At 37.0% G+C, this 26,182-nt stretch overlaps 1 protein-coding gene across 5 annotated transcripts in view; it reads right to left on the bottom strand.

Moving 5' to 3' along the window:
- The window catches only part of ATP8A (ATPase phospholipid transporting 8A1), a 305,670-nt gene that overhangs the window by 32,985 nt on the left and 246,503 nt on the right, over positions 1–26,182 (bottom strand). Inside the window, exon 22 of one of the 5 annotated variants that reach the window (XM_068227247.1) lies at positions 13,436–13,533. The exons of 3 other annotated variants lie outside the window; for them this stretch is intronic. In XM_068227247.1, coding sequence (XP_068083348.1) covers positions 13,436–13,533 — 98 coding nt within the window. Of the gene's footprint in view, positions 1–13,435; positions 13,534–26,182 lie in introns of those variants that run through there. One more of the 5 variants, XM_068227250.1, reaches the window with a different exon arrangement.

The raw sequence follows: 26,182 nt of genomic DNA, 5'->3' as shown, positions 1-26,182 counted from the left end.
AATATCTTTCCTCTCAATGCCTCCCTAAGCAACTGCTGCACAGGCAGTATGTAACCAAGCAATGTCATGCTGCTGCTGTGACAAACATGTGTCATATTGAATTACCATTTGTCCATGAATTTCAGTAGGTTTCATACTTTTGCTACCCAAAAAGCTGAATAACAGACTGCTGTTCTTCTTTCATGCATGTCTGAAGTGGGCAACCATTGTTACACTGGTACTTTGATGATGTTTCCTTGTCTGCACAGTGCTGCCATCTATAGCATATTTCTTAAAGACTTTATAATAGAATTGCCAACAGACAGATCTGTGGCAGGATATTTCAAACATTAATTACACTTTAAAGGTTTTTATTTGACTCGCTTTTGTATAACTTGGATATATTTTTTATATACTGAATACTTCCAGAGCTAAATTGAAGTTTCTACAATGTGGTACATCCAAATAAACACCTGACAGCATGATAACAACATGGTTATGGACAACATAATGTGTAACTGTGAATGAAATGTCGGGGCTTAGGAAGTGAGCATGTGTTGAGTACTGAAACAGTTGGGGTTGAAAAAAGCTTGCCACAGACAATCCCTAGGATGCTGACAGCTGTTCATAAAGAAATAAGAAAAGCTGAACGTAGTGAACTTTTGACTATGTGAGAATAGCGGGGATGGCTTCTTTCTAAGAAATGTGATAGGAGATGAAACATGGAAACACCATTTTGAATTGGAGATGAAAAGGCAACCAATGGTGAGGGGCATGAGAATTCATACTCACCACACCCCATCCAAAAAATAATAATTAAAAGTAGTGCCTTTGGCAGAATAACTGATGAGTACTGTTTTCTGGGCTTCAGGAGACACTCCTGCTTGTGGACATCATGGCTCAAGGAACCACCATTTTTTCTAACACATACGTGGTAACCCTAAAAAAACTTCAGCCCAGACTGAACTATATATGACCATATGGCACACTGTTTTGGCATTCAACAACAATGTAACACCACATATCCAAAACTGGGATAGACAACACTGCCACACCTGCTATACAGGTCAGGTTTGGCACCTTTCAATTACCATCTCTTTAGTAAACTGAAGATTGATAATTGTGCTTTGTGGAAAGAGGCTTGAAGAATGACTCTCTCATGCCAGCTGCTATATAGTGGCTTAGATGAACCAGATCAAGTTTAACCATGAAGGCATACATGTTTCCAAGGTGGCATACAGCAGTTGAAAAGATATGAGATTATGCACAGAAGTGACAGTGTGTGCTATAGAATAATATACTCTAAAAATAACACTGGCATAGAATAAAAATTGTTTTTGTAACAAAATAAAGTGCATTAGTTTTGGAGTAGCCCTTGTATTAATGACTAAAGACATCACCATGGAGGACCCTGCAACAAGTTCCTTACAACTAACTCTTCTTCTTCTTATTCTTTAAGTGCCATCATGTCAGTGGGTGTTTTGTCACTATAATTCAATCCATGCTCTTAACAGATCTGCTGATGTCATGTTAGACCACTGTCTGATATTCTCTAATCTACTTTTCTTCCAGGTTTATGTCAACCTTACTATCCTCTCTTTTATGATAGGTTTTGTTAGACAGTACATCTTGCTCCTATTACATGGGCTAAGTATGCCATTTTTCTTGCTTCAATTGATTTTAGAGCCTCTTCTGTTCCTTTCCCTCCCTTTTCTATCTGTTTAATATCTTGTTAACAGAGTAGGCTTTTGGCAATGTTGATAAAAGTCTAGCTTTCTCAATTCAAATTTTAATCTTCTTTTCAGGATCTAGTTTTCATTCAGGGTGCACCCTAAGTGTTGTTGTATCTTATGGCTACCCTGGATTCCAATGTATAGCTTTCTTGCATTCCAGTATAGTTGAGTGAGATTTTCTGAAGTTCTGGCTGTCACATCAAGTTTGATGCAATGCAGCAGGTGTTCCTTATCCCTTTTGCTTCCAGGATCATGGCAAAGTGTGCATTTTTTGGATCTCAGGATGGTGATTCATTTCAGATGAGCTGCAGGACAGTCATGGCCAGTGTTAAGTCTGAAGACGGCTACAGTTTCTCTTCTTGGTTTTATTTTATACTGACCTCATTTAGCATCAATATCCTTCCAGAATTTGATTTCTGCCGTTTTCTTTGCCGTTTCTTCATGCTGGTTTTTAATAGTATTTTTCAGAATCCTTTTTGCTGACATAAAATCAGTCTGACTGGCAGGTTGTTGTAGCGTGGTACCTTTTTTGGCTAATCTGTCTGCCTCTTCATTACCCGTTATTCCAACACGAGACGGAATCCACTGAAATGAGATCTGTTTGTGGAGTCTTTGGAGGGTTTTTATCATACATAAAATTTCTTTCAGTTCTTTATTTTGAGACTTATTATTTGACGAGATGGCTTGGATGGCTGCTTTTGAATCTGTAAGGCTAACAAATTTTTGGTAATCATTGTTTCTGCCTAATAACTGTTGCAATGCATGGGAAATTGCTTTTATCTATGCATCAAAATTTATTTTGTTTTGGCTTACTGGGAAGTGGAGTGAGAAGAAAGATGAATGTATTCCTGTCCTAGTTCTGTTTTCCTTGTCCTGTGATCCATCTGTATATATTTTTAGCCATTGATTAGATGGATATCTTTCTTCTATTGCACAGATTTAGATCACATGGTGAACAGCCATCCTTGCAGGCCTCTTCTAGCATTTGATAAACATATAATATTGTAAGGGGTACTGCATTTGGTTGATAAGAGCTGTACCAATGAATATGAGCTACTACTATTAGATTGTTTGCTCCCTCCCTTTCTTTCTCTCTCATAGGGGGGATGACATTGCTCACGTCCGCAGCATAAATTAAGTTGTACGTGTCCCCTGGGTGGTGCTAAACGAGTAACAATTTTGGCAGAAAACATTCCAGCATATTGAAACATGAGCACCCAAAGTATTATCCCATTGAAAATATTTACAGTACTGTTTGATTAACCTGTAATTATGCTGCAGTATGATTATTTATACTAATTACCCTTTAGCTTTGTTTCCTTTACACTGATCTTCACTTCAACAAAATAGCTTAACAATGTAAATCATCTTTACTAATATTAGTATTGTTGCTATTATTGTATGACTTCGGCTACCATGCGCAGGCATTTTGATCTGATGCCATCTAGGTTGCCTTTGTGCCAATTTTGACGTTTCATTTTATACTACCAGATAGCAAAAACACATTGTCTCCATTAGATGATCTATGCCAAGTTTTAATGAATTGGGTAAACACAAAATGTGTTACCAGAGAGCACTTACATGCCAACATCGTACAACATGGAGTGCTGAATGGACATTTTTCCTCCACCCTTCAAGAATCAGACTATCTCTGCCAGATTTGAACCCACAATCTTTAGATCTAGAGGTTGGTACTATACCATTGATCCACAGAGGGAGGTATCTTCTTTGCTGTTAGCTACCAGACTGTATTGTCAGCATACTTTAAATACTTTAGTCCACTGACTATACAGCACACAGCATTATTGGACACCTTACTGAATGCCTGTCTGTAATAGAGGATGGTTGCCCAGTTGTACTTCCTCTTAAAACAGTAATCACCACTACCAACACAGATCCCAATAAATTTTACAGTTATTCAGAATGTCCCTCCCATCAACACCATTATATTTTACAATTTTAGTGAGTTGTTCATTTTTCAAACACTCAGTTTTTAGTCTTCAATCAGCTGTCTGGCTGTTGTTGGAGACACCTACCAGACAAGGAATGGATAACTATCTCTCTTTTCTAGTGGTTTAATGATGCACTAACTTGCAGTTTTTCAGCAATGCTAGACAGAGAAAAGGTAAGGACATGAAGACAGCAGTCATGGCCATAATTAAGGTATAGCCCCATCATTTTCCTGGCCTGAAAATGGAAAACCATTTTCAAGGTTCCCAACAGTAATATCTGAACCCACCGACACCTAAATACACAGCTACACAACCCATACTGCATGGCTAACTCATTTGATAAATTATCATACATCTTCTTTATGACACCCAGAGAGTTCTTTATTAACAATGTCAGATACATAGCTCCCATTACATAGCACAAATACGGAGTCAATTAACTGAATACTTACTGAAATACATTTGACAAACATATAATATTGTATTGGTTGATAGAACTATAGCAATGAATCTGAGCTACTACTATTAGATTGTTTGCACCCCTCTCTCTTTCTCTCTCATATGATAAAACACTAAAATGTAGAACCAGTCTAACCACCTTCTCTCACCAAGCATACAGAGCTCATATGAAAACTTAGGTACTGATTAAGTGATTAAGAGGAAACATGCAAAAAGAATAGAACAAGAACGAAGATTGAAGTAGCACAAGCTCAATGTCAGTTATGATATTTATAGGGACTGCAAATGGAAGTTACGTCCCAGTAAAAATAATAATTATATATTAAGAATGGCAGTTTAAGAACCACATAACAGGTTTATAATTTAAAACAATAACAACGACATAGAAGTAAAGGTTGTACCATAATGTATATATTGAACGTACATTTTTAATAGAATTACAAAATTTCTAATCTATTTCACAGGTCTTAAATGGTTATTGCTGAACTGTGAAACCCTTTTCAGTAAATACACAAACATAATATTGCAAGTTGTCAATGTGGCCAAGTTCCTATCACAAGGCAAACTGCAAACTTAAAGTTATCAATCAGAGAATGACAGCATATTTGCTTAGCAGCTGAACAGTCCTCTACCACAACTTTCCAATGCAGACTAACATTATGCCTGCTGTTAAGGGGGCACGTACAGCTCACAGAGTAAACACATTTAAAAAAAAAATCTTACTTAATTTTAGATTAAAATTTTCTGTGTAATTTTATGAAATTATTTAAGTAACGGACGAAGAAAGGCAAGGGCCATGAAGGGCGTAAAAATGAAAGACTCCCTAGGCCTCGAATGCTCTAATACCGTCGGGGTCGGAAAAGAACAAGAGTTGATCAAGGGAGGTCGAATAGGAAAGACGAAAGTGAGGAGCCTGGCACGAGTAAGTGGAAGCAATGCCAAGACTCAGCTAAGGGCCCCGTGGTCGCCAATCTACACTCCCAACTTGAGAGCCCCTTGGGCCCCTGTTAGTCACCTCTTACAACAGGCAGGGGATACCGCGGGTGTATTCTACATGTGCGTCCTCCACCCGCAGGGGGTAGTGTGTTTGGTCCGCGAGAGGTATTTTATTTCCCTCAAGTCCGCCGGCAAGCCGGTTAGGACCCCCCTTATTGCCACTTGGGACGCGCCACGTGGGAGTATCACCTCTTCCCCTGCTACGCCAGCGTAGTAGGTTGAGGGAAACATTATAATGTTGTGTCACGTTGAAAGCCTGTTTGCTGCTGACATAGTTCATGCAACTCATCTAAGAATATGTCATAAATTGACTTGGACACATGGGAATCCTCTACATCCAGGCAAAAGAAAAGGGGGAATAATGTATATATTATAATCATTAGTAATTCAACTGCCAGTGGGTTTATATTTTATTCAAGATGACAGGCCAATTGACTTGAAACTTTTTTGTGTCACTATCACCAATATAACCAACATAATACTGATTATGTTTAGCTACAGAGTGACTTTCATTGAAGTTAGGTGTAGTACCACATGGTTGATCAGAAGGAGTTACTTCTTTATTATTCCTCTTACTAAAAAAACACTGAACTTTAGTCTTGAAAGAAGGTTTTCTCTGCAGTGTCTGAGAAGAAAAAAACTTGCAAGATAATGAATTTACTTTACAAAAACAGCAGACACATATAGGCACAGATAAACAGCTGGTTTTATAAAAGTATGGAACAAACTAGAATGAAAGGAAGTAGATGGCATTACTGCTACCATGGAAGTGTGAGAAATTTATCGTGGTAAATATGAAATTTTCTGTAGTAACAGCATGGTGTTTTAGGGTGATAAAGCGAGTTCTTGGAGTATGTCCCTTTAATATCACCAAATTCCCTTGATTGCTGCTGTGGCACTTCAAACTGAGGGCTTGTGAACGTAAGCAATGCTATGACGCACACCTTAAATAAGGTACTGTTACACCTAAAGTCTGTATATGACCCCATATAGACCCGATGTGGCTAAGGTGAAAGAATTGAATTACAAAAAGCCCCTTTCAGGAAGGAACCATCTGAGAGACTCTAGAATAAATACCTTGACTGTTTACTATGAGAATGCTATTATAGAAAATTGCAAGACTGTAAAAGACATGGAGTCTACACAGTCTAGTTCCCTCAATATTTTTGTCTCTGGCTGTCACTTAATTTTATGTTTGATTCACTTAATCAATAATATTCAAGAATGGTGTAGTTTATATACTCTAATACAGTTCTTTAGTAATAATTAAGCAATGAATTTTAGTTTACTGTACATAAAGTAGTACAGTTACCTTGGACAACTTTTGGGACCAGTAGGATATATGTTGTTCTAATTTAAGGGGACCTGGACCTTCCTATACCACCAATGTTAAATGTAAGGAACATTTCCTTCTAAACTATTAACACCAGAATGATGAAACTTTTACAGCAGCACAATACACTTATTTAACATCATGTATCGTAGGGATTTTAATTTATTTCTATTTTCTGGAAAGATACTAATTATTTTGTTACTGAAAATAATCGGCAAATTTTTTGACATAGTTTCTTTGACATAAAATGCATAATCAATTAAGTAGAACAATAAGGCTATGATAAAAGGTGTATATTGTTATTGTTTATAATCCCTGAAAATTTGAGGTTTGTACCTCCAATAGTTTAGGAGAAAATGTTCCTTATGTGGCAAAAAAGTAAACTTGTGGGAAACGAGGTTCAAAGTTTCAATTAGCTTTCTAGTGAAGTCCAGCACCATAAGAGGGGTTTTCACTGTCACTAGACATTTTGTCATCTAGCCTTCTTTTAACAGCTTTCATTGTTTGTCTGGCTTGCCTCTCACACCCCTTTTCTTTCCTTTCAGCATTCCGTTTCCTTTCATTGTCCATCGACATCATAGCACGGACCATGTACTTCCCGGGCGTCACTCCCAACTTCTGCAGTACATCACACTTTACAATGTTACCTTTGTTATATGTAGCAATGGCATCATATGCACCAAAATGAAGAGTAAATATTTCGACAAACACATTTTTGGGGATTCTGGTCCAAATGACATTATTCACACTTTCATTTTGATTTTGCGTACGTCCATGGAGACATTTCTTCAAGAGTTCAGTTGTGGAAAGATCGCGGAAAATTGGCTTTATAGTCTTCATGACAGCTTCTGGTAGACTATGATGATGCGTGTATACACGTTCAGATCCCTGATATTTGTTGTACTTGCACCAGGAATTGGATCCCTTTGGGCATAGTCCATGTAGTAGTTTCTCGTCAGTCGATAGGGTGTGGTAGAACAATGCCATTACAGCTTTCTTCATTGCCTCAACACAGTGGGTATTTTGCCTTATCGCCAGTCCATAGTCTCTCTGCTGTCTGTTGATTGTCTCATCTGTCAATCTTTTAGCTCCACCCAAAGGTTTTCCATCACTTAGTATCTGGCCCTTCATTGTGGTCTTCAGTCGATGCAATCTTGCTCCCATACGTTTCTGAACGTGCCCTATGCACTCCTGTTTAGTAATGGCGACATCATTTCCATAAGGTTTCAATGCAGATACAGCAGCAAATGACTTGGAATCACCATCACCCAGGAACTGTACGTATCTGACATTGTACCACTGGAGAGAGCGACTGAAAATATCTTTCACGCCATCAACTTCCATGCCTCCACTAGATCCACTGTAATTCTTTCGACACATGTCTTCATGCTCATCCTTTAGTCTTTTAGGGCACCTACAGTGCTTAGATTTAATTACAACATCTATAACCTTTCCAGTATTAACACTTGTCGCCGTAATCACCCCATTTTGTGAAGTGTGACCGCGTTTCTGCCAAGTACCGTCTAGTGCGACAGTCAGGTCCCGAGGATTCTGAGCATCAGGGTTTTCTTTATTTAGTTCCACAGCCTCTTCCACTGCTTCTTTCATGGATTCTTGGGCAATATCTTCAACACAGGATCCAACAACAAAGTTATATTTTGAGAATTTCCTTGGTGGTGGTGGTAGATTCATTACACCGCAAAACATTTGACCTGCAGTTGAGCCTTACCGATTGACCTCAGAGCATAAACACATCTAATATTTACATCATAGTACATGCTTTTCTCACTACCAGTTTCATCTTGGCCTCTTTGTACATGTTCTGAACTCCAAAATGAAACACTGTGATGACAGTCAGTACAATGGAGACAGATTTCTGCAGCAAGTCCTTTGTGACGCTTGACAGTCAGTGACATACTCATTTTGAAACATTCCTTACACAGTACTGAATTCTCTATCGCCTTTGAGAGTAATGAAATGTTTATTATTTCATTCACATTATCCTCACTGCACTGTTCCAATAAACTGGAATATTTTTCAGTTGATCCATATAACTTTTTGCTTGTGCTAGGCACCGGAGTCGATAACACTTCATGCATAACCTCACTATTTTCAGAATTATTACCTACGGTATGAGAAATTGTCACAGTTCCACTAGTGTACCTCCCAGGAGGCTTCTTTTTATTATAAACTCTATTACTAAATCGAGGCATGTTTGATAAGTTCCAGTTACACAACAGAAAAGTAGCACAATACTTGCAATAACCACCAAATTACTTAATGTAAACAAGAATATCCAAGGAATAAAGCAATGCTATAAAACAACTGCCTATCAAATCATGTAGCCAACACAAGAAACATGTCCTACATACATAATACAATCACTTTGGAAAGACAGAGGTATGAATAAGAATCTTTTCACTGAATACGTATCCATGGAAATTATGTGTGGTGACACGCCCACTACAACACATTATTAAAAAAATATTTTTTTAATACTTGGAATTGAGCTACTGGGAAGATTGATATGTCATTTTAAAGAGGAAAAGCTGTAGTATTTTTGTCCACAATAAACTGAAAATCGAAAATTTCATCATTTCTTGGTCAACATTGTTGAAAAAAGATGCTCAGATATAAAAGCTGACAAAATCATAATACTGTATATGCACAGATAAAAGATGAAAAGCAGTAACTTACCATGTAAGCACATGCAGGTAGAATACACAGCAAAGATAGATTGAAAAGTTCAGAATTTTTTTATGATGATGATAGTGATGATGATGCTTATGCTTGTTGTTTAAAGGGGCCTAACATCTAGGTCATTGGCCCCTAATGGTACGAAATGAGACGAAATGCAATGACAATTTAAAAGTCCAAAATCATCCACTGATTAGAATTCAAACCGTGATGAAGGATGAATGAATATATATGAATTTAAAACAATCAGTGGATCCAATCCGCAATGCCCCACATTCCCAGAAACTATCGTAAAACAATAGTATTACTGACCAAGGGACTACTTCTAAAGCACAATCCTGAATCGATGATGGTTGTTGTCTAAAGGGGTCCAAAATCCAGGTCATCGGCCCCTCATAATGGTACTTATCATTAGGAAAGTAGAACCATGGTATTTGTTATGTTGCAGTACTAATCAGAAGTAGCATAGACTCACGGTATTCCACGCATTATGGTACTACGCACAGGTAATGCAATACAAACATGTAACGCAGACCTATGGTGTACACAAGTATGAAGGATGAGTTCTTCACCTAATCAATACTTTACTTTACATAGTGTATACTTGTGTGCTTGAACTATCAATATGGACTATGAAGCTAATAGATTATAGACCTATGGTGTTTCTCACATTGTGGTGCCACTTACAGGCAACGCAAACCTATGGTGCTCCTCACATAGGTGTTCTAATCACAGAGACTCGTACTATCCCTTGGTGTTCCTCACATAGTGGGTACTAATCATAGGCAATGCAGACCCATTGTGTCGCTCATATAGTGGTACTAATCAGACGCAATGCCCAGACCCGTGGTGTTTCTCACATAATGGTACTAATTACAGGCAGTGTAAGCCTGTGTTGTTCCACATGTAGTGGTACTAATCACAGCTACTGTAAACCCCATCCTGATTCACACTCTGTTGCTACTAATCACAAACCTATTGTGTACCTAACATAGTGGTACTAAATACAAGTAGTCTCATGGTTCTAATTTGATCATAGCTTGGTCACCCCTTTTAGTCACCTCTTATGACAGGCAGGGGATACATAGGTGCATTCTTCAAAATTTTTTGGCTGCAGTGGAGAAAGAAAAAAGCTATGAGTTTTATTACGCAGATAAAACCTCTTCAGTTAGTAATCAAAATTTATATTCTATATAAGTTTTTACACAGATTTACTTGAGCTAGTATCACTGTGAAATATGATAAACAGTTGAAAGGAAATAAGTATTTTCTTGCCAAAGTTGCCTGAACATTTTCTACCACCAAAAGAAATAGGAAGTCCAGAAGTACAAGCACAACTGAAGGGAAGGAGCACATTATCAAAGATGTATTGGTTAGTTAATATACAGATGTTTCTCTACACTTTTCCAATAAAACCGCATACTTTTATGCCTTTAGAAGAGTTTAAATGGTAATATTGCTACAATTTGTCCCACACACCTCCTAACGTAACTATGTAAACTTATTGGCAAAGAGTGTATTGGACAAACGTATATTAAAGACAAGAAATATTTTATTAAGAAAGACCATAGCACTGAATACGGTATACAAAGTGAGACATTGATATTTCCATGTGTGAGATGCTCAGCTTTGTATCAGAAGAGTACATACTTATGCCATTTCTTCATTCCAGCCACTGTGTTTGTAGTGTCTGCAGCAAGGGAGAGAGGTGCAAGTTACTCAATCTTTATAATGTTGCAAACAATTTTTTGAAATGCTGACATTCTCACAATTTTCACAACAAGGAACTATACAAATGCTGCCCAATAAATCATTCTTAATAGAGAAACAAATCCAAAATTTACCATGGGGCCTGGTCCCATCTTCTCGTTGCTTGTCCCAATGTTGCAAGAAAGATAAAAGAAACTTACAACCTTAGGTTTGGTACCTCAAACCAACGAGAGAATTAAGCCAGAAAACCACTGATATATTACTGAAGGATATTCACATGTAAAATATATGAAAAGTAAACAACTAAGCAGGAATAAAACTTTTAAAACCTGCAACTAATCCACGGGTCAATGTTCCATCAATCACTTATAAATGAATATCTTTCTAACGAAGGAGTTCTGGGGTTATCTGTCCTAGTGTCTATGATTCATACACATGTTAATAATTTTTTCCAAACATTTAGAATTTTACAATTACTACCACACATTTAGCAGATTTTATTGACAGAATGCATCTGTTTGTAAAACTCAAAATCTTAAATTCTTGGTCATATCTTTCTGTCAATCAGATCTGTACCTGAGACAGCCCAGTATTTTTCTTTTATTATTTTCTCATGCCACAAGAACTTTACAATATTATTTATGTGTGATTTGTCAAAATTTAGAAGCAAGAAAATGATAATTCAGGTTTAATATAACTTCCACAGTAAACTTTAGAGTTCACTACGGAAAATCAATCTGACCAATGGTGTTATTGATTTAAGAAAGAGAAATAACAAATGTTCAAAGATGATACCGACTAGAATTATCCAAATATTCACTATCAACCTGTGGCTCTATGACAATTTATCTGTATAAACAACTGCCATTCTTAAATGATAAATTACATTTCTCTATTAAACTTTCTATTTTGCATGCTCTTATTTTAATTTTAATGAATATTGTATATAAAAAGTATCCTTTCCTCCCATCTATTAATTTATTCAAGCCATATCTCCCTTATGTCCACTTCACAGAATAAGTGCATAATTTTTAACCCACCATTTCTTTAAGATCCCATATTTTTTGAGATCTTGGAGTTATATATACACACACACACACATTCATACAAAATGCGCACACATACATGTGAAGTAGTGCACTTCATGCATAAACCAAGTGGACAGTGTTCAGAATAAATTAGTATCAACAGAAAGTGGACAGTTATCTTATACATCTGCACTCACAGTCGAGAAATGTTTAGTATCATCCCATACAACTTGGTATACATTCTTGATAGTGATGTACAAAATGAAATGTATTTCTGTTTGGGATGAATTAATATTAGCCAACACTTATGAAAGATCAGGTACCAATGGTGTGTGATTAAAAATACATGGTTATGCAAATAAACAATCAAATGATTCAATGTAAAGAACCATTATTAAGGGCTGATTTTAGCTTTAATAGTTTTGATGTAATCGTAAAATACATTTTCCTATATGCTGTCAAAAATGATCAAGGGCTATGAAGAAGGAACACTATCCTGTTATTGGTCAAGAGAGCTCTGAAAGCTTTCCGTACTCACTGATGATGGATGTTTTCTTAAGGGGACTGGAGGAAAATTAAATAGAATTTTCACTGACTAAGAAAGGCAGAAAAAAAAAAAAAAAAAAAAACCACACACAGGAATGTCGGAAAAAAACGTGAACCAGGTATATGAGTGTTAGAGAGTTGGTCATAATGATAAATAATTTGATTTTTCACGTCGCTGTCATTTTATTAGCTCCTGAAGTTAGCCAATTAGATTGCTTTGCAGGCTAATTCAAATGGATTTTGCGAGGTACAGTTGTTAAATCTGTATAAGACCAGCTTGAGAGCACCAATGGAAGAAAAAATTTGCCAGGGGAGGGCTCTGAACACCGACCATCGAGCTGACAGGATCACGCCATAGCAAGTATGCTACGGTAACACTGGCTGAAATCCTCGACGTGTTTGTGTTCGATGCTGATTTCTCAGCATGGCCCTCAAGTATATACACAATGGAGAAATCACCTCAAATAAATTTGCTAAAAATCCATTTGGCTCTAAAGGCAACACTGATGTGAAAGAAACAGTCTAAAAATAAAATTAAAAAAAAAACTGTGAAAGATAAGAAGATAAGGTCCAAGAAGAAAGGAAGGAAGAAAGGAAGGAAGGAAGGAAGGAAGGAAGGAAGGAAGGAAGGAAGGAAGGAAGGAAGGAAGGAAGCAGACGAGGTATTCCAATATTCATTCTACTGCCTTGTATATGAAGTAGGTGACTAATAAAGACTTAGGGAGTTCAACCTGACAGGAAAACCTCGATTGTCATAGACATAGCAAGTCAGCAGAAGAGGAAAAAGAGGGATTGCTTTTGACGGTAATAGAACAAGCCTTGGGAGGAGGCTTTTTCATACCCGCACTCAGTCTGCTGGAGTGAAGGACTGATGATGGTGGTGGTGATGATGATGATGATGATGATGATGAGTTTAAATCCTCTTGAAATATTTTTAACTGTGAATACAAATTGTATAAAATAACATCTAGAGATGACCAAGGAAGAAAGATATCAACTTACGTGACAGTTCCACCTCCATATTTACCCTTGTTGCAGAGCGTCTGTTGAAGGTGAAAACACTTCTTACATTCTTCAGGAGCCTTGCAGTTTCCGTCAGTCTGAAAATGTTGGTGGATTATTTCCCCAAAGGGAAATAACCTTTATAGTGCTTCAAAATCCCACCACAAATACTTAAGTAGTTCTTAAACCACTTGTAAAACTAAAGTAAGTAACCAGCCCCATTTCATGCATGCAACACCAAGCTGCATCATGCTACTGTCATGCTCAAGTGCTGTACCAACAGAATTCTGCAGAATGCTTGGTATAACAATTTCTGCAAAATAATTTATTGGCACAGAACACAGACAGGATGTTTCAAAGAAAAATGCAACTTCTGAAGAAGGAATTTTAAAAACAAAAAAAAATAAGTACTAAGTAACTTTGAATTAAAATTTTAGGCAAACCTTAATGCCTCAGTAACATCATAATAGAAATACAACAGTAATATGGCAGATGAAAACCTTTACCAAAGATACTAGTGCAATACATTCTGTAATGAAACAAAGCAAACAGCATACATCCTCAGCAAGGTGACTTAAGAATAAATTCTTCATTGTTGTGAATTTACAAGGTACACAAAATACAACCTATCATTCAAAAAGAGCTACCATAGCCACATATTTTCATGTGATCAAACTGACAATGGATTAATGTACTGTCACAGGGGCTTCCTGTGATAAGGTGTCTATGAACTACAGCCTCAAAAATGTATATTGTAAGCATAGATGAAACAGTCAAATATGCAGGGAAACACGCAAATAAGCCACTACTTTCCAAATATAATGACAAGTAATGCCAATTAATTTGCAACTATTTATGGCCTGTCCTCTACAATATAGCAGACATTTTCTTAACATAACTGAAGAGTTTTAGTAGTATTCCAGAAATAAATTTGTCCTGGCCTATGTTAAGTAGTCAGCCTGAAGGCTGGTTGGATCCTCAATAGCTCTGCCATCAGGTGTCAGAGATGGCCTAGGCACATTGATAATAATAATAATAATAATAATAATAATAATAATAATAATAATAATAATAATAATAATCATAATAATAATGTTAATGTTATTGGCTTTACGTGCCACTACTTTGACGGTTTTCAGAAATAGCGAGGTGCCGGAATTTAGTCCTGCAAAAGTTCTTTTACGTGCCAGTAAATCTACCAACACGAGGCTAATGTATTTGAACACCTTCAATACTGCCGGACTGAGCCAGGATCAAACCTGCCACGTTGGGGTCAGAAGGCCAGCGCCTCAATCGTTTGAGCCACTCAGCCCGGCTAAGCACACTGAAAAGGCGTACAAGAGAAATGAGGAGTGAGGTAGTTTTCCATTCCTCACCTTTCCTAATGACCTAAAGCTATATAATTTGATTCCTTTTCACTTTCAACAGTGAAACAACAAAACAATACAGTAAGTAGGCTTACAATTATTTTTTATTTTTAGCTAGCAGTTTTAACATCACATCAACTCGTTTGGTGCCGACAGGATAAGAAATGGTTGGGACTAGGAAGGAACTGGCCGTGGCCTTAATTAAGGTACAGCCTGGTATGAAAATGGGAAACCATCTTCAGGGCTGCCTACAGTGGGGTTCAAATCCACTATCTCCCTAATACAAGCTGACAGCTATGTGACTCAAACCACGCAGCCACTTGCTCAGTATTAGGTACCTTAGGCCAAATGACTGTGTTGGGATTCAGTCCTGCGACATTAAGCTCAGAAAGCGAGTGCCTACCTAGGTAGCTAAGATTTTAGGATAACCTTTTTTATTTTAGACAGTTAATTGAGTGCTCACATTAAATTTTAGGGAGGCTTTTCTAATTTTTCTTCTAACTTTCCTTCCTCAATCCATGGAAATCTGTATTATATTTAATAAATACCTATCCTTCCTCCCCACCAAAGTCATCCTATTATCTCTTAAATAAAATCTCTGCAATAAAATATTTGTGAAGTCTTACAACTCCTTCAGAACAGAAAAAGGAAATATTTAATCATGACTATGAACCTCAACATTTGTTAAACACAAGTAACATCAATAAATTTAAGAACTGGAATATGAAACCTTTTGTGACAGTAAGGACTAATACAATAAAGTTAAAAGTTCAGCAGCTCAGAATAAAGCTAAGAACAAGTTAACATTTATGCATATTCCTACACAATTAGGGCTGTCTTCACTAAGTAAAGCACTCATAGTAATATTCTAATTTGTGATAGTAGCTGTGTTCCTGACTAGAATGCAGAATGTACCAAAAGAGAAATATCGTCAACAATGAGGAGAAAAATCTACACAGTATTTGGGAAATAGTACGATCAAACCCCACCGTCGACAGTCCTGAAGAGGTTTTCCATGGTTTCCCTATTTTCACACCAGACAAATGCCGGGGCTGTACCCTGATTGAGGCCATAGCTGCTTCCTTCCCACTCTTAGGCATTTCCTGCCCCATCGTCGCCATAAGACCTATCTGTGTCGGTGCAACGTACTAAACCAACTTGATAAAAAAATTTTAAAAATCTACAGAACAGTGGGTCTCTTCAATAGTTCTGTATGTAATCAAGTCAAGAGAGGAGCAAAGCTATCTGCAGTTTCTTTCATCACAGATTAAATTTACCAAAACATTCACAAGTTTCATTTCTCCTTTTCCAGAATGCTAATCACACCAAGATAGTAAAGTAATTTCCATCTGCCATAAAACTTTACACCCTTTCACCTTTTGTATAATGAATATTTGCTTTATTTTAGTAAATTTTGAGTCAATTCAGTGTATGTTTCAACTGTACTTATAATTATTACTAGCAGACTAATTAACTTTATGAACTTCACTGATGTACTTTTATAAAAAATAATATTTAAAATGTAGACAGGAAACCTACAACTTAAATGCAGAGCATTAATATCTTTCAGATCATGCAGAGTCATCATTTTATTCTTAGTGTAATAATTTTTACATTTTTGTTAAAACTTTCATGGTCTGAAATACAGCACATTGATAGTATACTGTGTTCTTTAACAATTATTACAAATTCTGGGTTATATTCTCAGAAGCAATTCACAACCATGATAATAACCCAAGATTTGAATAGGGCATCACTGTTATAAAATAATGCAGAACTTCTCTTCCTTCCTAAGTGGCCGACTGAGAACTATAATGTAAGGAGATGCCCATTGAATTGCGCTATACAACAGCAACTGGACTGCTTATTAAAAAAAAAAAATTAAGAACAGGAGATTTATAAAGGGGAGAATAATATAAGCTCAATGAATTTCTTTTTTTTCCTATTTTGCTTTATGTCGCACCGACACAGATAGGTCTTATGGCAACAATGGGACAGGAAAGGCCTAGGAATGGGAAGGAAGCGGCCGTGGCCTTAAGGTACAGTCCCAGCATTTGCCTGGTATGTAAATAGGAAACCATGGAAAACCATCTTCAGGGCTGCCGACAGTGGGATTCGAATCCATCAGAGTCAGAGTCCCTGCATGTCGCAACCTAAGCACTATCCAAGTGCTTGGGAAACTGAACCTCAAGACTCTTTCTGCTCAGAGGAAAGTAGCTGACCTAAAGCTGCTATACAAAACAACTAATGGTCTGTTTAGGTCTCCAGATTTAGCTTCCTTATTCCCGCTCCACGTCCCATCCTGTAATACCAGAATGAAGACCCTATTCCATATTCCTTACTCCTGCCTTTCTCTCACCCAAAGGTCCCTTTCTGTACGTATTCAGCAATGTTTAATACATTATCTATCAACAACAACCTAGATCTCTTCGTAACGTTTCCTTCCTTCTGTCATGATATTTCTAATATAACTTAATTTTCCTTCTTATTCTCTCCTGTTCTGCTCCTGTATTTTCTGTAAATGTATTTTTCTTTGTTGATATCGTTGTGTATGTAAATATGTATTATATATGATTTTTTAACTGATTAGGAGAGAGCCTATCTCTTTGAAAGCAGCATGGTGTGAAGATGTGGAGACTGTCCTCATCCTCTTATAACAACATTACTGGTTTTATGCCCCAATTTCCAGAGATGCCAAGGTACTAGAATTTTGTCCTGTAGGAGTTTTCTATTGCTCCCTCTTCTGATACTGATCTGTCACTGTGTTTATCCTACTGTGTGTTCCTATCTTTCTATAAATGAACTGACACTTCTTTGTAAATTAGCTACAACCACACAATCACTTTCTTTCCTCCTAATTTGACTGTTTCTGGGGAAGTATTATCTGTGACAGCACACTTCCCCATTCCCAGCTTTTGCACAGCTATCTTCACTTTGTTCAGTTCTACTCCACCTTCATCTTCCTCTCCCAGGGTCTCATTTTTTATTCTTCTGTATTAAGATCTATTTCTTCTTCTCTGATTGTCTCTATACAGTAATCATTTCACCGTCAAAAACACCCATTTTACTGGTCTTTACTTTTCCATTTTGGTCTTTGATGATGATCTAAATTCTTCCTCCAAATTTCCCTCTAAGTTCTTTGCTGTCTGCTAGAAGTTTCTTTGGTTTCTATTGTAGTTTTTTTATATTTTTATTTTTTTACCAAATTCTTCCCAGGATGCTGTCTCGGCTGGTCTCACAGCCCTTTTGGCACTGTTTCTCTTTTTAACACAGTATGGTATGCAATGTCTTATAATTTCAAAATTCAGTATGCTGTGACTTTAGGGCCAAAGTTTTGTGTCTCTCCCTTCATTACTAGTTAGTTTGTGTATAAATTATCCATTGCAATGGTATATGAAGCAGTGCTTGATTGTATGTTAAGAATTATACAAGTTCTTATGACCATTTTCTGGTTTTCTGACAAACTTTTAATGCATTAAGTTCTTCATTCTGTCCTATCCACCCCCACTTTGGTTTATTTGCTTCAAGCAACAGAAGTATCTTTCCATTATCATCTTCGAACGTTATAATTGACATTTTTTTCATAGAAATCTTTGTATGTTATTGGTCTGATGATTTTTAGTTATTTAGGAGTCATTATCGATCCAACAGTCAGATTTGAGAGCAAAGAGGTTGATGCAAAAAGGAAAAAGAAGAGGTACTATGAACTTTGCTGTCATGACTTGGGACACACACATCAAATTTTTAATTGAGAAATTACTGATATATTGTTTGGTGTACACGGAATGATTACAAATTTCTCTGTAAATATTTTCGAACGGTTTGTAATACACACAAATGCTTTGCAAGATACGCTGACAGCTATTTTTCTGCACAAAACCATCTGTATAACCTGCAAGTCATCGTCATCATCATCATCATCATCATCATCATCATCATGACCAGCTCCAGTTTCCCAGGTGCGGTGTTAACTTACAAGTAATTACCAATTCAATAAATAGATCTGTCCGTGGGATAGTTGCTGAAAAATAATGAATAATGCGACTACTAAACATTCTTTAAATTTCAAGGAAAACTAATTTAAACATATTATTTTATTTTACGTTTTGGTAGTGGTTTAACGTTGAACTAACACATCAAAGATTTTCAGTGACGCAAGGACAGGATTGGGAAGGTAGCGGCCGTGGCCTTAATTAAGGTACAGCCCCAGCTTTTGTCTGTTGACAGAATGGGAAACCAAAGAAAACCATCTTCAGGGCTGCCAACGGTAGGACCTGAACCCACTATCTCCCGTATACAAACTCACAGCTACGCGACCCTAACCACAAAACCAACTTATTCGGTTTTAATTTTCCTTCTTTTATTACTGTCTTCTTCGATTCATCAGCAGGCTGAACCTTAGTGGTTTTCCTCTTTTAAGGGCAGTTATCTACAGTAGATTTTCTCTCTGTCTGTCTGCCAAGGTAACATCAGGCTTTCGGGTAATGTTATAACACAAAATACTACTCTGTGTATTATCCCCATCACATTAATGGCCGTATTTTATTTCAAGTACAATATGTGAAAAGATCGCCAAGTCATTAGAGTTGATGTCTATTTAAATTTTATTTCTTTGGGACTAGTAAGGCACTGTGAATCTGCTCTGGAATCAAACAGGAAACCTGTTTGTTCCGTAGCATGCCACATGTGTTGAGGAGAGTTGACATGTTTCAAGTATTGTCAGCGCAAGTTACAAATGGAAGGATCTCGAAATAATGGACACCAATGAGTGCTTAATGAAGCTTGTCCACAGTCAATGACAAGTATGTTACGAAACAGACCTTCTTTGCCCGAGGACATATGATCTACGTATTAAAAACCTTGCTCTCTCATTTTTGCTTTTTCTCTCGCAATTCAGGTAGTTACTTTTGATGATGAGGATGTTTGTTGTTTAAAGGGGCCTAACATCAAGGTCATCGGCCTCTAATGGTACGAAATGAGACAAAATGGAATGACAAATTAAAAGTCCAAAATCCTCCACTGACCAGAATTCAAAACGTGAGGACAAAGAATGAATGGATGGATATGAATTTAAAACAATCAGTGGATGTGACCCGCAATGCCTTACATTGACAGAAACTGATGTAAAACATAGTATTACTGACCAAGGGACTGCTGCTATAGCATTACACTGAATCGATGATGCTTGCAGTCTATAGAGGGTCCAAAATCCAAGTTATCAGCCCCTCATTATGGTACTTATCGCTAGGAAAGCAGAACCATGGAATTTGTCATGTTGTGGTACTAATCAAAAGTAGCAGAGACTCGTGGTATTCCACACATTATGGTACTACTCACAGGTTATGATATTCGACATATAATACAGACCTATGGTGTGTCTCACATTGCGGTGCCATTTACAGGCAACGCAAACCTATGGTGTTCATCACATAAGAGTACTAACCACAGGGACCTGCACTATCCTGTGGTGTTCCTCATATAGTGGGTACTATCATAGGCAAGGCAGAACCATGGTAGCTATCATCCCATGGTCCTGCTCATATGGTGGTACTAATCACAGGTACTGCAAAAGCTGACCGCACGGTGCTCCTGTGTGCTACTACTCATAAACCTATTTGGTACCTAATATAGTGGTACTACGCGCAAGTAAAAGCGACCAATGGTGTTCCCCGTGTGGTGGTACCAATCACAAGTATTTTCATGGTTCTAAGACAATCATCCCTTGGTCGCCCATTTAGTCGCCTCTTACGATAGGCAGGGGATACCGTGGATGTATTCTTCATCTGCATCCCCCACCCACAGGGGGTTGTGTGTTTAGTCTGCGAGACGTATTTTACTTCCCTCAAGTCCGCCGGCAAGCCGGTTAGGACCCCCCTATCCGCCACATGGGAGTATCACCTCTCCCCCTGCTACGCCAGCGTAGTAGGTTCGTGGCAGTTACTTTTATTCCTCACTGTGGACCTCGACTGTCACCGAGTTGCAGAGCTGATTCTGACTTTCAATAAGTTGCTACTCCTCTACAATGTACTTTATTTTAAATGAACCTGAGGAGACTCCCATTTGAGATGTACATGACTAACACTGTGTTATACGAGCCATTTGGCTTACTTACCTGCAGAATGCAGTTAAGTTTTAAACCTGTATGCTTTGTGATATTTTACTGGCCATGGGCAGATTGTACTTCATTGGTTAGTTTCAGTGTTTGAAGAATTTAGCTATGTGGGACTGAAGGGGATGTAAATTGTACAAACCAACTTTACACTGCCGTACCATTTAAGGATGACATGGAAGAGGAATTCCAGCCCATTCTCCACCATCACCATGTGTCGCTAAATGGGGAGTGCCTTTCCATTGCCTAGGATGAAACTACCGAATCCATGAAGTCGTCGGACGGCGGTTTGAGCCGTCTCACTTTAAGTACCCTTTCTGAACTATATTTCACCTTCTTCATTAGATTGTAGAATGATCCTTCTTGTTAGTAATTTTGTTTCTATTAGTAAGTTGTCTACTGTAGTACTCTTTCCTATTTTTTTGGGGGGGTTGGGAGATTTGATTGTATTTTGAGAATGTTTTGTGAGTGCAGTCTTCAGTATCAGAATTTCTTATGACAGGTGTTGGATTTAATAATCATGTTTTAAAAGTAAATCTCGCTCACGTTAAATATAAATTTAAATAATTTCTCTATTCTGTCACGATTATGGTGGTGGTATTTTTCTTCCCTAAGGAAGGAATAAGATTTTCCTTAGACATTTCAACTAAGTTAAGATAGGGTTCATCTTTGCAGTTACTTGAGTTATAATAGATGAGAGACAAGACTAATAATAATGGAATAACAGTAAATGAGAACACCGGATTAACATAATAATTTAACAAAGTTGAGTGTTTTAAAATTGTATCGTTGTTTGATTTGAAGACGAAACATGCTCTAAACTTATTAGATATTAGCCGGCGGTATATACCGTCAGAGCTGATGACTCTGAAAAATTTAGAATGAAGGAGCACCTGAGAATGTATGCAACATGTTGATGGTTATGATTGCCATATTGCTGTTCCGAATAATTTCCACCAATCACAGTTTAAGACTCTATTTTATCCTCATTTTTTAATTGGATTTATGATGCTTATTATTGGGTGTTTAGCTTATTTTTCTATGATTTATTGTTCTCTGAAGTCACCATTATAATTGAATGTGAGTAGATCTATTTAATAATAATGTTATTTGCTTTACGTCCCACTAACTACTTTTTAAGGTATTCAGAGATGCTGAGGTGCCAGAATTTAGTCCCGCAGGAGTTCTTTTACGTGCCAGTAAATCTACCGACATGGGGCTGTCGTATTTGAGCACCTTCAAATACCACCGGACTGAGCCAGGATCGAACCTGCCAAGTTGGGGTTAGAAGGCCAGCGCCTTAACCGTCTGAGCCACTCAGCCTGGTGAGTAGATCTATTTAGCGACGTACATAATTCTAGGCATAGATATCAAGGATAATTTAATAAAAAACCACCTATTCAATACTTTCCACGTTTAATGTGGTTATTATCTACATGATTTTATGTAGACTTATTTAGGTCAGGTACATGTTTCACCCATTATTTTGGGCATCTTCAGCCTGTAAACAACCTTTAGGTCAAGGTTTGGGACCTTTTTAACCAATATAAACATACCAATATATACACTATATACAATATATACATTATATACAATATATACAAACATTAATGAACTCTTAAGATGGGTAACATAAGTTAATACAGTTAAGTTTTTTGGTCCTAATCTATTTAATATGAAAAATGTCCAAAACTAAAATGGATCTTCTTTTTGGTAAAGAGGATTACATATCGGGGTTTATGTGACCCTTGTATCATATTAAGTTCTTGACGTACCGTGTCTGTTGACAGGATGTGTCGTCAACAATAAGTGGAGATTTGAACTGATTGTTGCTTGTAGGTTGGTCAAGATTGAAAATTAAATTAAATTAAATTAAATAGATTAGGACCAAAAAACTTAACTGTATTAACTTATGTTACCCATCTTAAGAGTTCATTAATGTTTGTATATATTGTATATAATGTATATATTGTATGTAGTGTATATATTGGTATGTTTATATTGGTTAAAAAGGTCCCAAACCTTGACCTAAAGGTTGTTTACAGGTTGAAGATGCCCAAAATAATGGGTGAAACATGTACCTAACCTAAATAAGTCTACATAAAATCATGTAGATAATAACCACATTAAACGTGGAAAGTATTGAATAGGTGGTTTTTTATTAAATTATCCTTGATATCTATGCCTAACGTCATCTTCAATACGGAACAATAATGAGAGTTGTTACTTGTACGTAATTCTGTCGCCACTCCAATACCATCTTGGATAGAGTTAGAACAACAATCATCTCAGATCAGATACGTGACCATTAATTAATAATAAAGACATAAAAGTAGATCAAGTAAGTTCATGTAATATGAATTTAAAAGCATGTGCCTAACTGTTGGTGTGATTTCTGTTTTTATTGATTTTGTGATACTTGATTTGATTTTTTGGTCTTATTTTGGATCTAACCTACCCTGTGTTTTGTCACAGAGGTAATCATTTCGGTGCTGTATAGGCCATGTTTTATTTTAGGAAGGGTGTTACGGTCTGTTCTGTAAATTCTGTGCTACTTGTCGTAAGAAGTTAACTTTGACTCATTCTAATAGTCACCTGAACAATCAGATAAGGCTCTGGGGTGGTTTAAATCAAATGCTGAGGAATGTGAAAACAGGTTTGTACCTTTAAAGGTGATAAGGAATGGTAAAGACCCACCTTATTATAACAGAGAAATAAAGAGACTAAGAAGGAGGTGCAGATTGTAAAGAAATAGAGTTAGAAATGGCTGTGGAAGTAAGGAGAAATTGAAGGAACTTATTAGGAACTAGAAACTAGCAAAGAAATCAGCTAAGTAAGCAAGCAAAATTGGCAGTCATACAAATTTTAGTAAAAAATGGAAGAGTATATATAGGGACTTTAAGGCAGAAACAGCTTCCAAGAAGGACATTCCAGAAAACACTAATAAACAAGGGGAGTGTGTATGTGAGGATCTTTAAAAGGCAGAAGTATTCAGTCAGCAGTATGTAAAGATTGTTGGTTACAAGGATAATGTCCAGATAGAGGAAGTGACTAATGCTAAAGAAGTATTCAAAATTACCTATGATAACAATGGCATTTACAATAAGATACAAAAGTTGAAGACTAGAAAAGTGGCTGGAATTGATACGATTTCTGGGGATATGCTAAGGACAAAGGGTTGGGATACAGTACCATAACTGAAGCACTTATTTGATTATTGTTTGCATGAAGGAGCTATACCAAATGAATGGAGAGTTGCTATAGTAACCCCCATGTATAAAGGAAAGGGTAATAGATGATAAAGCTGAAAATTACAGGCCAGTCAGTTTGACATGCATTGCATGTAAGCTTTTGGAAAGTACTCTTTCTGATTATATTAGACATGTTTGCAAAATTAATAACTATTACTTCATCGATACAGGTGTCACAGGGATGTATTTTATCACCTTTGCTGTTTCTCCTTACCTTGATTTTGTTATGTGGAAGGCACTGAATGGACTATGCAATGGAAAGGTTTTGATGAAGCGTGAGAACTTGTCATTTGATCTTTTTATGTTGGTATTTCTCTTGTTCAAACAATTCCACACTAGCAGAGATAGTTCAGCATCAAATTATGCCAATCATCAACAAGTACATTCCAGGTTTGAGGGTTTATATATGTCACCTTCAGTTAAAGGTGGTCTTTATAACAACTTAAAAGGGCAGCTCAGGGTTTTGTACCAGAGCAAAGTTCACTATAAAGGATTTGTTCATGACAGAAGAAAGGAAAATGTGTCTCAGCTCTGTGCCAATTCAAACAAAATCTTGAAATTACAATCCTAATTATCCCATTTCAATACTCACATAAGCATATTCTTCTAAAAAAATTAGGCTTTATGTGCAGATTTCAGAGAAATGCCAAATTCTGGGTTCAGATTTTGAAAAAGAGAGAGAGTGATTTTTTAAATTCATCAATCCCCAGCCTGAAATGATCCTCAGAAAGCATCATCATAGGTTAAATGATCAGAAGGCCTAAAACCTTTTTCTCATCAAAAAATGAGGCATACTGGACATAGTAAGAAGTGAGATAGTTTGCTATTGTCTTCCTCACTGAGTCAGAAAATGCTTTTGCAGCACCACTGACCCTTTGAGACAGCAATTTACAGGGACTGGCCAAGCCCTGAATGCTGTGACTCAGCAGCATCCATACGTCAGCTCTAAATAAGAACAAGTCATTAATCCAAACAATTTGTGCAGAATGATAAAAGCATATAACTAGAAATAATTACCATCAGCTCTACCTCTTTTCAAATAACAAGGACTTTTAAAAATTTAAAGCATTTTAGAGTGAATTTTTATGCCTACGTATTATCCTATGAAGGAATTTCATATGAAGGAAAATCTGCTAGTTCCTCTTTGTTTTTTATCCTGTTCAAAAATCCCAAATTAAGATACAGTTCTTTGATGGTTTCAGGAATTATGCTCCCATACTTTAATAAATTGTGTTGGAGTAGTCATCAGTTATAAAAGTTATTGTTTTTATATCCTCCTCTCATCACACAAAAATTTAACTGTCATCCAAATTGCTAGACTGCAACTTCTCAGTCAACTGTCAATCAGTATTTAGTTACTAGAGTTTAATAAGGGTCCACAACATTACTCTCCAACTGTATGACTGAACTGGATAATGTGTGAAAACATATTCATAGAACTGTTCATATTACTCCAGTTCTATCTTCAAAAGTGAACTGAAAGAGTTCAGATCATTTCAAAATAAGGTGCTCAAGTCATAAAACTGTAATGCTCATATTGTTAAAAATAGCATAATTTTTCCCATCCAACAAGGTTAACTGCTATCAGATATAGTACGAATGTGACATCCTGCAATTATCTATAGAATAATAGCACCTTCCCATTATCAAAATACATGTCAATTTATTACAGATAATATGCACTTACATCATCAAGAAATGCCAGTATTTTCAATTTCATTAAGAGTTCTAATTGCACAGCTTATACACTGACTGACAGAGCAAATGCAACACCAAGAAGGAGTGGTCAGAACTTTATGCCAATTGCATGGTAGACTGACGTCACTGAGGTATGCTCATGATGTGAAATGCGCCGCTGTGCTGCGCACGTAGCGAACGATAAATGGGACACGGCGTTGGCGAATGGCCCACTTCGTACCGTGATTTCTCAGCCGACAGTCATTGTAGAACGTGTTGTCGTGTGCCACAGGACACGTGTATAGCTAAGAATGCCAGGCCGCCGTCAACGGAGGCATTTCCA

This window comes from Anabrus simplex, chromosome 4 (assembly GCF_040414725.1).
Source record: "Anabrus simplex isolate iqAnaSimp1 chromosome 4, ASM4041472v1, whole genome shotgun sequence".
Taxonomy (NCBI): Eukaryota; Metazoa; Arthropoda; class Insecta; order Orthoptera; family Tettigoniidae; genus Anabrus; species Anabrus simplex.
The sequence above is the reverse complement of the archived record's forward strand: the minus strand, read 5'-3'. Positions and strand labels throughout refer to the sequence as shown.